The sequence below is a fragment of the Cuculus canorus genome, chromosome 19 (assembly GCF_017976375.1).
Source record: "Cuculus canorus isolate bCucCan1 chromosome 19, bCucCan1.pri, whole genome shotgun sequence".
In the NCBI taxonomy this organism is placed as follows: domain Eukaryota; kingdom Metazoa; phylum Chordata; class Aves; order Cuculiformes; family Cuculidae; genus Cuculus; species Cuculus canorus.
In genome coordinates, this window is record NC_071419.1 from 2,032,352 (window position 1) to 2,047,836 (window position 15,485).

Genomic DNA, 15,485 nt, shown 5'->3' on the forward strand with positions numbered 1-15,485 from the left:
CCAATTTCTGAGAAGTAACTAGCTTGGGATTCAAACTAGGGCCTTGATTGCTCTCATACTGCCTTCTTTGTGTTGTCTGTGAAGGTGATGAATAGGCCTAGTATGATTAATTTTTAGTAAGAATCTAATTTTTACAGTCTAATTTCCAGCACAGCATATTTTTGGTGGTTTAATCAGGCATTCGGCTTTTGGATACCTCTTAGGCATAGACATGAATATTCTAGGCTTTGTGCTGTCAAATCTTATAGCTCACTATATACATATTTTTTTCAGAACACTATATTAATTCAGCCTGTGTTTCCTCATGAAAGGCAATCCTGAAACTGGATCAGATTTTCATACCATTAAATGTCATATTCCCCTCTTGCTGTTGACTCTAAATGGTTAACATGTTTTTAAAGCTAATTTCCTTCTGTCGAGCTAAGTACAAAGAAACATCTCATTTCATATGAACTAATTTTCCTACACGACTGGCTTTTCTGAGTCTGGACAAGCCTCCTCATAATGAGAATTTGAAATAACATAGTTGAGGGGATTGTGGAGAATTTGAAGACAACTGTCAGGAATTTCCTTGAAGATCAAGAAACCATCTGCTTTCTTCAAGACAGTCAAGATGCTGAAAACCTGGCTGACTCTGGATTACTGTTCCCCCTTTTCTCACTGACCTGTCTTCATCTGCTGTGTGTAACTTTTGATGGACTAGAAAATGATGGAGAAAATTATTCTCTTTCCAGCTAAATGGAGAGATCTATGAGGTCACTGATTGTTAAAATGCAGGACAGGTTGTGTTGCATCTTTAGCGATCGCCCCCAGAAAGCATTCTCCTTATTTGAGAAGGTACTGCCACAGCCAAGCGGAAGTAGCCTGAGACATGAACTACAGACACGGGAATGGAATGTGGATTGCCCTGGCTGGTTTCGCAGGCATCCTTTATTGCTTTCTGCCCTAGCAGACCATGATTGGCACTTGGTATGTACAACTAGGTCATAGCAGGGTATGTTTAGTCGTGGAGGTTTAAGATTAACTGAATGTCTTTCTGGGATGCTGACATTAACAACGTCTGAACCAGAGAGAATCCCCTGGGGTGCAGAGTAATGTCACGTCAGGGAAGGATTATTCTTTAGTGGCACGAAGGCTAGGGCATAAATCCTACTTTCCTCCTTTGCGCATCTAGGCCTGCTGATCTACTTGGACCTATTTATCGCACCGTTTATGTAAACGCACCGTTTATGTAAACCTGATCTCCATCATGGTGTTGTATTCCTTAAAGCGACCTATTTTGCAGAAAGATCTTTCACCACTTGTCCATGAGAAAAATCCCGGTCTAAATAATTAATTTTCAGTTTATTATTAGCCTTCAGCAATGTGATAATGAAATAAATAATTGGATAGGATGGAGTGAGAATTCCTTCAAGCCTTGGGAACATTGCCGCAAGCATTTGGTGGCATTTGGAGAGATGACAGAAAGGTCCTCAGTCAGCCTATGCCTCAGGTAGCTGCTTTCCTCCTCCTGTGCTTCTGAGAGCTGAGGCATGTTAACTCACTGGCTTAACCATGCTTATATCCTTTCCTTGCTACAAGTTGTAAAGCACGCGCTGTTTTATGAATATTTTTAAAAATTCATCTAAGGTAACAACATCCTTCCTGCCTTCCCTTGTTTCTTTCTCAATTTCACTTGTAATTGAACCTCCAGATCTCTGCAGTTCTTAATTGTGCTATACAAGTAATAAATAAACTAAGATTTACTTAGGCAGTAGGAGGTATGCATGTAACATGAAAGAGCTGATATTCAGTGGATGTGTCAGACCCTCACAGTGACCTAGTTACTGTCTTCAAGATGTTTTTCATTTTCAAATAAAATGCATTGAAGCTTGCAAAGTTTAGGTTTACTTCTTGGGAATGTGAGCTTTGTAGGCCATTTAGGTGGTGTAATTGTTCTTTTTACTGATGTAAAATGATTTCCTAATGATATTTTTGGTTTTGACCTTTTTTTGACAGAGATCTTTGAGTGAGTACGTGCTATTTACTAAAATGTGACTTTGAATCCAGCGATTGGTTTTTGGTATTTAATTCTGACTCCCTGCATCCAGCTGGGCTTCCACAGTATCAGCCCTTCTCCCCTCATTAGTGTCGTTCAGTGTAATTCTCTTCCTTCTAGGTTCGTATGATGAAAGACGGCGATCCAGGCTGGAAGCCCACTTTTATTGTCAAACCTGATGGAGGGTGCCAGGGGGATGGAATCTACCTCATTAAAGACCCCAGTGACATCAGACTGACGGGAAGCATCCAGAGCCGGCCAGCTGTGGTCCAGGAATACATTTGCAAACCACTGCTTGTTGACAAACTGAAATTTGATATTCGGCTTTATGTCTTACTGAAATCTTTAGAACCTTTAGAGATTTATATAGCCAAAGATGGACTTTCTAGATTTTGTACAGAGCCCTATCAAGAACCCACTCTAAAAAATTTGCACCAGGTATTTATGCATTTAACCAACTATTCACTAAATATCCATAGTGGGAATTTCATCCATTCTGACAGTGTAAGCACTGGCAGCAAGAGGACTTTTTCAAGCATTCTCTGCAGACTGTCTTCCAGAGGCGCTGATGTCAAAAAGCTGTGGTCAGATATAATTTCACTGGTGATTAAAACCATTATTGCACTGACACCCGAACTCAAGGTTTACTATCAGTCTGACATACCAGCAGGAAAGCCTGGGCCAACTTGCTTCCAGGTGGGTTGGAATTTCTACCAGAAATGCAGTTATTTCTATGCATGGATTGATTTTTCTGGGTGTTTAATTCCTTCTTCTAAAAGCTTTCTCCGGTTACGTTGCTGATCACTGGCTGGATGTATTGCAACCACTCAACAGCATTGTGTGAGCTCAGAGCTTAGGTTCTCCTCACGTGAGTTTTACCTCAGAAATCTCAGTCTCCTGTTCCAAGTTACTACTTGCCATAAGCATTAAAAGAGAATTGTTAGTGGGTATCACTCATTAGTAGCAAAATTCACTCCAGTTTCCATCTTCTAGATGTTACGACTATGAAGCTTTGCGCTTCCTAATGCAGCGATTATGATGGCTATTTTAAGACCCCCTTGTCTCTGGTGTCTGTGTTGACAGATGCAGTATTTAAGAGATGGAGGGAGTGAAAGCAGCTGTTGGTATCAAAGCCAAATGGTTTCAGTAATTATTCAGCAATACGGTGTATTTCTCAGTTATTTCTCTTTTGTCCTTCAAATGTTTCCTTCTCCTGAATGTTGATATTTGGAGGTAGAATAACACCGTGAGTAGAATGGAAGTAACACCTTGCTTATTATGCACAGATTTTAGGGTTTGACATTCTCCTGATGAAAAACTTGAAGCCCATGTTACTGGAAGTAAATGCAAACCCCAGCATGAGAATAGAACATGAGCAAGAGGTAAGACCTCAGTGTGATAGTGATATTGGAATGAAATTGTTTGTGTTTGGTTTTCTGGTCTTTTTCCTTGTTTAAAAGATGAAAGCTGTCTGCTGTTATGAAATCTCCAAGTTCTTCTGTAATTTTCTGCTTTGAAATCATTGCTAATCTTATCCACTGGAAATATGACTTATTGGAATTGTGAAAGCTCTCCATCATCTCTGTCATAAATACAGTTATTCATCACCCCCTGCAGTTGACTTAATTCTGTTTAGGGAATTGCTAATAAATTTTTCATGTTTGTATCCATAATATAAATGTTAGCAGTGGCAACAATCTTTTTTTTTTTTTTAATATTTCGGTTTCCTAGAGAAATTTGCCAAAAATACTAATGTCGTGCTGAAAATGTTAAGGTATTTGTGTATTCTCATAAGAAATATTTTGTAATCTGTCATTTTGTATTTAAAACATAAGACGTGCCTGAAGCCTGAGCAAATGTGGACTCAATAATCCTTAGTTGTAAATAATTGTATGCCTTTGTAATTTAAAGCTTTCTCCTGGAGTATTTGGGAATGTCCCAAGCCCTGTGGATGAAGAAGTGAAGGTAGCAGTTATCAGAGACACTCTGCGTTTAGTGGACCCTCAGAAAAAGAAGGGAAAAGATGACCAGTAAGTGTGGTGACTTGCTTTGAGTTTGGCATTTGCTTTGAGTTTCTTGACATAATTATAAAAGGGAAATATTTTTTCCCAGTGATGTTGGTTTAACCAGGGTAATGAGCTCCCGACTGTGTTCCTTTTACATCCGCTGTGTTAGCGCCTCGAAAAAAGCTTCTAGGATTTAGTGGTGGTGTGATGCAGAAAGAGTACTAGGATTTGTGGATCTACCAGGGGAAGGTCAGGGAAAAACCCAGTTCATTGTACTTGCTTGGATAGCAGCAAGTCCTCCAAACGGCATTCTCACAGCTCGGCACTGGACACTTCACTGCTGCTTTCCTATGGGAGCCATGTGAGGGCTCTGGCTCAGGGTGCTGGAAAGGTCCACAAACTGATGGTGAACCAGGCTTTATTGGTTCCCCTGGAATATCCTACCTTTGATTCAGAACTGGTGCAAACAATTTACTAACTCAGAGTTATTTATTTCTACTTTTACTTGAGGCCTCTATGTTATTCAAAGCAGCCATGAGATGTAAATTTGTGTATTAGTTTGCTTGAAAGTCACAAATTACTCTGAATGAATTGCCCTGTTGGAGCTGAGAAGTATGAACTGAGTGTCTTCAGAAGTTGCTTCCTTGATCTGTGATAATAAATATAGTTTAATCTATGATCTAGAAAAGAGAGGAACTGCCTGAAGCGGCTTGCACAGAAATGCTTGTGGTGGGATAAGGCTGAGACGCATAATATCTTCATCTTTGATGAAACACCTTGTTTTAAGCAGTTCCTTGGAGGCAAGAAAGGGAGACTTTTTGTTCATAGAAATTCTTGCTTATAGGCCTGCCTCCGTACCAAAATATTGATTTTATTCCTCTCTTGGCACTTAGTGGCAAGCTTAAATATGTTATTCATGTTCTATAATGATTTCAAGGGCAAACTTGCTGTCGTTATGGAGACGGGGTCCCATGAACTAGACATGACTGATAATACTTACTAGTTCTCTGCTATTGTAATGTTATTATAAGATAAAACTATTCTTTCAGAGGCAGTGCCACACAGAATGTTCTTGCAAAGCAATCTATACTATGCATTGCTGTACTTAACCTTCACCCTTACAATTACTTCAGTGCATGGAGCAGAAAAAAGACAATTTCCTAACCTGTAATTACATAGTCATGTCTTTCTTTTTTAATGTTGGAGTTATGTCAGACGTTCATTAACTACCTACCTAATATGGAAAAAAGGCAAATGATGATTGCAAATAAAATCCTGGAGAAATTATTCCCGGCGTGTGACTAGCACTTATTCAGCTGAGGGTTCTTCTCTGATACATTTTGAGTACCAAATAATTTTTAACAGGATTACTTGGTGAGGAGATAAGCCATTGGCTCTTCACAGTAAGAATTCATCAGTGATGCAGCTTTTGTTTGGGATAGTCTAGTTACCAGAGCAATTTGCTGATGAATCTCTGCATGTCTTCACCTCACGTCAATCCTGTTTCTTGCTGCAAAGGGCAATATTTGGAAAATGTTTTGCGTGGATGTAGAGGAACTTGTGTGTGACAACTCCGCACCTGTCCTGCTGAGATTCACCTCTTCTACTTCCAAGTACTTTTTATTGAACTGGGCACGGTGTGTAGAACTTCTTGAGAGAGGGATGATCTTATTCTGAGCTTCAAGTGAATGATCTCATTCTGACCATCTGTGGAGACTTACACCAAAGTAAAAGCACTTGAGAGAGGAACTGCGCACCAGTTGTTTTTGCATTGTCTTCACTAGCAAAGGTTTTGCAACACTTTGGCTTTGTGTCCTGCCTCTCACTTGTTTCAGTGCATTTCAACCAATTCTGACATCTGCTCCCACAGTCCCTCTCCATTCCCACCTGTAACTGCAGAGAAATGGCATAATTTCTCTGTTTGTCGCATAGGGTTAAGAACTAAATAATTGACTGGAGATAGAAAGCTGGACAGTAGTTGCCTATGCAGGTACTTCTCCTGGTCTAATTGCGCCTGGCAGCAGGGAGAGCAAAATTTGGCCTATTAATAGAGAAAAAAAAAATCTGAACAAATTCCTGTTCTCACAGCTAACCAGCAGCAAACACTGCAGACTCGAGTTTTGATGCTAATTAGGTAATGGACATTAATTTAAGTAAAATTTTAATGATATAGATCCGAGTTTGAACACCCAGGGGAAATACTGAGAAGTCTGAGCTGCATCTCAGGTAAACATTCTGGTGTGGAGATGGATTTGATTTCCCTCTAATTATTTCTCAGATTAATATAGATGAAGAATCTAAGTAAAAGTGAGTTTTAGAAGTAATCCTGAAGTAGTTCATTATCAGGAAAGACTAATAGCTCAGAATTTTTTTTTTAGTTTAGTTTTTCTGCATCTGAAGATGAGTTTTGATTATTTTTTTCTCCCTCCTTTCCTGTGATGTGTACTGCTGCAATATAAGTTGAGTAAAGCCTTTCTTACCCTAGCTTTGGTTCCTAGCCTAGTCCTCTTTTCCTTAGACTTTTTTAATTTAGACCTCAATTTTCACTCATAATTAAGAAATTAAGACATGTCAGACAATAATATGGAAGATAGTAACTTTTGGTTTTGTTTTCTGTGGCAGTTCTCTCCTCATGGATTTTAAGGCTCGAGCAGATCTGTGCAGTCATCGAGGCTGCACAGAACAAGCAATCCTTTGTGGCTGAGCTGTTCTCTTGGAAAGACGGAATTTTAAACTCCTCTGTAAATCTGTTAAATATTACCAAACAAAGCTTACTTTCTTCTAGTGTGACTACAGAGTGAATTCAGGGCCAGTAATCTTGATTTCAGCTCTGAACAGCTGTCGCTACTGATTTCAGAATTACTGTGGTGGTTTTCCAGCTTACATTTTCTTTTCAGCAATGATAGCTCTTTTAAACTCGAATCGGTGATCCAGGAAAGACCTTCCGCACCAGTTCAGCCAGCTGGTCATTGTTATTGTCAGGAGGGAGCTTTCCCCCTTGAGTGAGAAAACTGATGTAAAAAGAGGTGGGAAAATATAAGGGTTTTTAACCAAAGCGTGGCCTAGAGCAGAGGATGGAGAACCGGTCACAGTATGTATTTTTATCCAAGCCTGTAATAGGCAACACGGTCACAAAGCTTGGCTGTGCATGATGTAGAGTGAAATCCTTGTTGTGTAGCAGTGGTAAGGGGTTGGACCGCGCCCCAGAATGTTTTTCAAAGAAACTCGTATGAAGCTGCTATAGTATTAAATTGGCTCTATATTCACCTCTTGCAGCAGAGGTGCTGCTCACAGCCTAATGGAGGTGGGAGAAGACTTCAGCTAAAGGAAATCTGCACAATTAAATGAATGGTCTAATGACACCGAACAGCATTTAAAGTAAATCAACGTTACTTATGTAAGCAGCAGTTTAATTAAGATAATCACTGATGCAAATCATTGTTTATATTGTGACTCCAACAGAAAATCCATTTTAAAAGGCTTTGGAAACCTCTACTTTTTTTGTGTCTAATTTTGAATCTTTCCAGTAGCAAGGTGTTTTAGTTCAGTGTTTATTACATTATTAGCAATTTACTCTTAAAAATTGCATTAGATTTGAGAAGCAAAAAGGACCCTCCGTCTTGTCTGCTAATACTGTATGTTCTCCACTGGAGGTTAGATGGGAACTGACTGGTGGTGCAGTTGCAAGCCATGAGAATCACTTGGAGCAGGTTTGCTCTAAACATCGTACGAAGATCATTTGTATCTTCTCATCAATGCTAATGACCTGCTTTCTTGCCCTATCAAAAATATTTTTGCCTTAGTTTATTAATGCTAATTAATCTAGAAATGAGAGACTCCTTTATGTTTTTGTTGCTGTTGTTTATTGTGTCCCAGTATGATCTCTTGCGTTTTCATGCCTAGTTTCTTACATATTTCAAGACAGAAAATAAGCGTTTCATTCTTTTGACAAAGAAAGCATAGTATTATGACATGTTTGTCATTAGAAATATGAGTTGCTCATGGAATAAAATCTGCTTTTTACTTGCTAGGCTAGAGATGATGAAGGTGCAGCCCCCTAAGTAACATAATGACTTTTATTCAGCACTGAAATAGCCATTGACAGAAGAAAGAATTGAAACGTTTTGGAAACAAAATGTAATTTAATCCATGGCTGTTATAAAAACAATCAATTCATTGTGCCCACAAAAATGAGTGGTTTTGTTTTATTGCCTATTATGGTATTGCTGTTTTATTGCTAGTTTATCTTCTCTTGAGTGCTATTCTCTGTACACACCACTTCAGTGGTTTTCTATTTGAATTCAGCCTTTAAATTTATTTGCCATGTTCTGATTGTTTTATTTTCTTTTTAAAATATGTCAGGTACGATTCTCTTCTGTGGATTCTGTGGCTCCAGCAAATGTCAAAGATGATTAACTAATTTTCTGAGCAGGAGGAACCCCAATGTGGTTTCTCTCAGATTTTTGCAGGATCAGCATGCAAACACTGGCTAATGTCACTGTTCAGAAAGTGCTCTCTAAATATTAATGTGTGTCAGTTTGACTTTCTCAAAGTGTTATGTAGTTAGGAAGAAATTCTAATTGAGGTTTTGTAGAACTTACTACACAAAAGATCTTACTCTTTTCTTGCACAAAACAGGTTGGTTCATCTTTTCTTCTGTGTGGATTAGACATCGTTCTCACTTTAAATGATTTCTTTCTCTGATATAGGACAAAATGCGTAGTTTATAGGAGGAGAATGTGATCTGTATTAAATGAATGTTCAGAGATTAATTCATGTTTGCTGTTATTTTCTACCTTAAATGTAGCTTATGTTAAAGTGGCAGCTTCTTCAGGAAGTGGCTGCTGCCATGTTAGTGACCGATGGGTTGAACCTTGTCCACTGTACTGCAAGAGGGATGGGGGTCTTTACTTAAAGAGCAGTTTTTCCCTTTGTCTTTCAAAGGCATTTTCCAAATACTAATGCTATTATTCTGTTTCTTGATATCGAGGAGAAATTTTGTACTTCCCTAAAGAAGGAAAAAAAAAAGTCAGGAAATCACTTGTGTGGCTGTATTCCATTTATTTTCCATTTATGTTTTTATTGTGTATCATCACCTCCCCTGATGTTTGTGTTGTTGAATGGAAATATGAAAATATACTGTGCTAAAATGTCTCAAGAGTATGATTATCCCAGATTTTGATGATGATAAAGTCATCCTTGCCATTGATTACTGTGTTTATCTCACTATACTTATTCTAAGGTTATGATTGTGTGACAGGGTGATTTAAAAGGGTCAGAAACTTGGTGCATAAGCATGTGGGGATGCAGAATACTGGTGTAGCAGCTATTGCTGATCAGAAAATAATGACTGTTCTTCAGCCTTGTTGAGATGTATCATAGTTTCTGCTTCTGTGACTGTGTTGTGTTCCTTAGGGATTTATTACTCAGGGTTCTAGATGTGGGGTGAGTTTAGTGCTTATCAAACTAAGCACAAAATAAACCAAATTATGGTAGTATCGGTATGTTGGTTTCCATTTGCTAATTGGCTTTATGATCTGACACCTAGAGCTTTAGGTTGATTCCTGTATCCCTTTCCTGTCACTTGAAAGTCTGATCACGATTCAGCTCTTCAAATGCTTCTCAAGCACCACCTCTTCATTCCAAGCCTTATTGCTGCCCGAGAGTGTATAAACTCATATGCATGGCTTTCTTGAGATGGATCTTTCTACTCTGGTTCATTTTGGAGGCTGACACAGGGTTTTTCTCCATCAGTCAGAACGACCCAGCATTCATATTCAGGATCATTCTGCCAAAGCCCTTGGAGAGCACATTGAATTAGACCGTTTCTCTTTCCTAGAGGGCTTTTTGGTTTATTCGTTCATTCAGGCCATCTGCCAACTGCAGTATCAATTCTTGTCTGTTACATTAGCCCATGTAGCTTTTGATGAGTTAGACATGTGAAGGGAGACTTTTAAATGTGATGTTTGTCAATGTTACTTCAGCTCAGATTAGTGAAATGCTAACTTTGTTTTTCTGTAGCTGGAGAGTATTAATTTCTACAGCTCTTTCTCATCCTGCTCAGGAAGAACTCCTGATTTCAACTACTCAGCTACTCTGTTCAGGTTGGGGAAGTAAATGTTATAGGTGTCTTTATCTTTGCTCTCTCTTCTTGCTTTTCCAATTATTTATCTGCTTCATCCTTAAGAGCTTTAACCTTTCTCCTATTGATTAGGACAGGCTCTGCTGAAATTTCCACAAACTACAGCGTGAAGTGTCTCTCCGTGAAGGGAAGAGGAAGATCTGGTATTGCTCAATTCACGGAATAGTTCTACATTGGTTTTAAGTGTGACTTAGAGGGAAGCACCACAAGAGTGTTTACTGCAAAACCAGAAAATACAATACTGAGTGCAGAACAGTAGGCAAATAATCTGTATGTGCAGCAGTCCTAACACAGAAAGAAAATAGAATCTGCTGATAGAAAGGTTAGATCTTTTGGTTTTGTAAGTGGCTCCATTTCACACATAATCTGAAATGTTTACATTGACTAAAAATACATAAATACACAAGCAATAATCATGCTTCTTCAAAAATAGCTAAAATTATATCCCTGGATACAGTAGGAATTCTATAATTCACGTCACGATTTTTCTCTATCCAGCCATTGCAGGAAAAGTTGGTTTTGTGACAATAACTCTGGTCTAGGACATAAAAGATGCAGTTTCTGTTCCTGATTCAGCCCATTTACTCAGTGACCTTTAGACAAAACATTTTCCTTCTGCTACCATTTTCATTCTGTGAAAAGAGGACAATGCCTTGCTTCTCTCATGCATCGCCAGTCTTTTGAAATTACAGTGTTCAAGATCTGGGCTGTTGTTATGCTTAGTGGTGATGAGGTCAGTTTGTGTATTATTGTTATATACAAATAATACAGAAAAGCTTCAGTTCCCTTCTCTGGAAGACTCAAGGTCCAACTCTGCACTCTTCAGTAAATGTCCCTGGTGGTTACTCAGGTTTGCAAAGCGTTCTTCACGTTTTGCCAGCCTGATGGTTGTTGGTGATATCTGCCTTTTGCTTTCTTCTATGCAGACTGCTTAGAGTCCTTTCTATACGATAGCATAATTTGCTGCGTGTGGTAATTGAACATGCAGGATGCTAGGATTTAGAAGAGTTTTTTTATCATTATTTGGTGTTATTTTCATCTTTCTTCTCATTTTTAGTCCTTTGTTAATAGAATAGAGAAATTGGGGAATATCATTGGAATGCACATGAACACAACACTAAACAACCCATGCTTGAGAGCAGATTAATTTCCAGCTATTCCCATTTTAACCTTTACCACTGCAAGAGGTACTGTTATTTGTAGTCCAGTTCTATGAGCTGGTCTGTGTGTGCTCAAACATTGTATTCTAAGCACTAACATCTTGAATGTGAAGACACTATTTTAACATAAAGACTGAATTCAGTCTTATTTTGAATCTCTTGAAGTGACCCCATATTGAGGGACAGCTGGAAGTGCTTAGAATGTACTAAGCAAGCAAGCTGATGACAGGCCCTGTTAATTTAAAAATTTTAATGGCCAAGAATTTATATGGGTTGCAGAATTTTAAAAGGTTTCATTTTCAGCACTGTGAAATTAATTGCTCCAAACCCGTGCTCTGCTTCTGCAATAATTGGCGTGCTGCAGTGCCCCCAGCCCGGTGTGAACTGGTGTCTGGCTTTATCTCCTCAGATTGCGAATGGAGACTGGCTTGCCGCTTAGAGTTGAATCCTAATGTTTTGAGGTGCAGCTGATCTAATTACATTTTCATTGATGAGTCTTTGCTTTTTGTTCTCTAAAATTTCTAGTGAGCACTAGAGGGAGGTTTGAAAATAAACTGAGCAACATGACCTGTCGAAAGCATTTCTGTAAAATCTGAACTTTGCAATTCCATTTTAATGCATCAAAATGTGCTGTAGCAATTACACCTCTTAGATATTCACACTGTATTACATTTTAAGTTGATCATTAAGAAGTCTTTCTTTTCTTCTGCTTTCTTTTCTCTTATGATGATTTTTAAATGAGAAAACCTTTGTGATACAATGCAGAGACAAGGAAGATTATTAGAATATGTCTCTTTCCTCTCATCTTTGTAGTGCAGCCACAGAAGTTGCTGTAATCTTCAGGGTTTGCCCAAGAAGAAGAGAGGTCAGGAATAAAGTGGCGTAGCTGCTTAATCTCCTTCCAAATGGCATAAAAATGAATGTGGAGGCGGCAGGTCTAAATATGTCTTTGAATTCAGTTATTTGATTCGAGATTATAAGTGAGGCTTAGTGGTAATAGATTGTGGCATAAGGCACACTGTGTTTTGCATCCCTCGTAACCAGCAGTAACGACTGTGGCAGGAGGAGTCCCATTGATATCTCTGAGATGTAGTAAAAAGCCTGGGAGTGAGATGTCACAGCACTCAGTGGCTGTTGCAGCCTCAGTCGCTATCTGACTGCGTAGATGTGGGAGCTCCGTTGCTGTGTGCTCCTTCTTTGACTGAATTCCAAGAAAGTAAGCTGTTTTTGTATTGTTTTGATTTATTTTGAAAAACAAACTCAGCAATGCTTCAAAGCACCCAGGAGCTGTTTGCTAATCCAGCCATTGCTGGTGGCAAGCATCAGCTGAAACCAGTGGAAGTTTAGATTAAGCATGGTCAGAAATCTGCTTGGTTTACATTGGATAGGATATAAAACAAATAGCATATTTGACCTCATTCATCTTGTACTTAAGTGCATACTGGAGTGTTTTGCTGAGTTAGCCCTCTGTACCTTTCAGACGGTGAAATTGCTGTAGTTGTTAAGGCCATTCATGTTTCCCTTTTTACCTCAGGTAGTCGGCTTGCAAAAATAATACGGTAGAGAAGACCCTGATGTTTTTAGATATTATTTCCACCACTCAAGGCTTCCCGTATGCAGCCTTCAAGGCTGACATCTCTTCAGCCCAAAAAGTATTAGGGGGTTTTGCATTAAACAAGGGCTTTATTTCCAACTAGTTTTCAGTACTTGGTTCAGGTTGTTTCAGGCTTCTGTGCCTCAGTGACCTAGACATCCATGCAGCTCTGACAGTACAGTGCATTTTGTCAAAGAGTCTTAATATGGAATCATGGAATAGTTTGGATTGGGAAGGGCTTCAAAGCCCATCCAGTTCTAACCCCGGCCATGGGCAGGGACACCTCCCACTGGATCAGGGGCTCCAAGCCCCATCCAACCTGGCCTTCAACCCCTCCAGGGATGGGGCAGCCACCACTGCTCTGGGCAGCCTGGGCCAGGGCCTCCCTACCCTCACAGGAAAACATTTCTTCCTAGGATCTCCTCTCAATCTCCCCTCTTTCAGCTTAGAACGGTTCCCCCTTGTCCTATTGCTATATAAATTTATTATAATTTCCTCTTTAGTTTTCAATACAAGAAAGCTATTGTATTTTGAAGTTAAACCCACATTTTTATTCCTCTCTGTCTTGAAGTGTGGGGCAGAGGCAATGTCAGTGTGCCTTGTCTGTCCAAGTGGTTCACTGAGTTTCCATTTTCATACAGAGAAGGTGATTAGTAGTTAGACTAGAGTGCAAATTGTTTTTTCCTGACGCTTCTATATGCTAATCATTTGCGCTGATTTTCTGCTGTCAGCAAAATAATCTTCACCTCTACCTACTCTGTAGCTTGCTAACATAATCTAATTTTTGTGTGGTATCTTGACTTACTGCAGGCATAGTGATTCAGTATATAGCTCTTTCATGGCTTTTGTACATGGCACAAGTTCCATTATTAAACTGCAGTTAAATACTTGTTGGATGAAATTTGATTTTCAGAATGGTAGCTTAATTGCCTTGTCTCAATTTAAGAGTGTGTGTTTATTTAATATGACATTTTTTCTCTTTTACCTTCTCAAATGTATGTTTGTGCTGCACAGAAGCAATCCTGCTTTTAAATTAGTGTTTCCAGTTGGTCTATAGTGTGTAATTCTGGTAACTTCTACTTTTCTGTAATTTTTCTGATACTAAACTACTTCCTACCAGGTAGTTTTCATAGAATAAGTGTAAAAGTATTTACTGTAAAATAAATTTTAGTGTAAATAGCGTGTATTGGTGTATAGATGTCTATATATACAGCATGCTTACGTGTATCTTTGTATAAGGTATAAAAATGTCTTATTTCGTACCCATATCATTTCCCTCTTTATGATCCGTATGTTGTGTGTACCTAAAACTGTGACCACCTGTGATAGTTTAGGTTGCATGAAATCTGTGGGGTGAGCCTCAAATACTTCGTCTTGCTTTCCACTTATATCTGTGTACGTTCGTCATGCGATTGCTGATTTGCAGTCTGTACTTTCTGTTCTCTCAGGAGTGGCATAGCCCATGAACAAATTGATTTAAAAAAAATCAGATTTCATGCGACCTAGAAGATGTTCTAACAAATCGATCAGCCAAGGGCACACTAAGGAACATCACCTTACTAATGAAAGAAAGAAATCATTCCTGTGGAGTAGGGCTCCTGGGCCACATAAGTGTTTTATTAAGGTATCAGTAAAATGGAATAAATGAATGCATAGGCACAGATTATATCCCTCAGTACCAGTGGCAAGTTCTTACATCCACAGGCCTTCTAAGAATTACTTGTTGGCAATGATGTCGGGGTAGGAACGGAAGAACTCGTAGCAAACGGTTGTCACTTGTGGTGCAGCTGTGAATAGTGTGATTTGTTGAGACAAAGCTGATAACAATATCTTTTCCTGACAAAGATACTTGCTTTTCAAGATTTTTCTGTTGTAACTATAGAGTAAATGCATTTATTTTACCAGCATTTGGTCTTAAATAGATATGGTATGAGAAATGGAGGAAAAATGGAGATTATTTCTCTGATTTTTTTTTTAAGGATATTTATTATTCTCCTCAGCTTCAGGCCATCAAAAAGTTCCATATTCTCAGGTACTGCACATAATGAGTATGAATATTAGATCATAACCATAGCTGGGAACTGTGTGTTTATTCCCTGTTTCTGCTCACATAATAATGATGAGGGAGTGCAAAGCAGGTTTTTAACGGACAGCAAAATTAAGTGCTTGGGATTTTGGCTTGACTTAAGCAGAGACATTGAGCAAAAAAAAAAAAATAAGTTTCCCTCTTACAGATATCCTTCAGGTGTCAGTTCTGCAGGATCTGGGTTTTATTACATCAATCACAAGCAGCTTAAGGCTTCCAAAAACATAGTCACAGACAGATGTTGAGCCTGTCTAGGGATTAGAAATATCCTCTTCCATTAAGTATAAATTAACTTAATCACCAGGTATGAAAGATAAGCAGCATAAACATCATTCCCTGAAGCTTTCATTAAAATTAAAATTCTATTTAAAACTAGGCTCGTATTTCTATGGCTTGATCCCCCTTCAAAGAGATTATATCTGCTGCGAATTTTAACAGTGATAGAGTGACAGAAATTAA

The 15,485-nt window shown here is 38.7% G+C and overlaps 1 protein-coding gene across 3 annotated transcripts in view; it reads left to right on the forward strand.

Moving 5' to 3' along the window:
• The window catches only part of TTLL11 (tubulin tyrosine ligase like 11), a 44,303-nt gene that overhangs the window by 11,180 nt on the left and 17,638 nt on the right, over positions 1–15,485 (forward strand). For all 3 annotated transcript variants that reach the window (XM_054084215.1, XM_054084214.1, XM_054084216.1), the window contains 3 exons: positions 2,159–2,734; positions 3,325–3,420; positions 3,950–4,068. In XM_054084215.1, the coding sequence (XP_053940190.1) occupies positions 2,159–2,734; positions 3,325–3,420; positions 3,950–4,068 (791 nt within the window). The remainder of the gene's footprint in view (positions 1–2,158; positions 2,735–3,324; positions 3,421–3,949; positions 4,069–15,485) is intronic.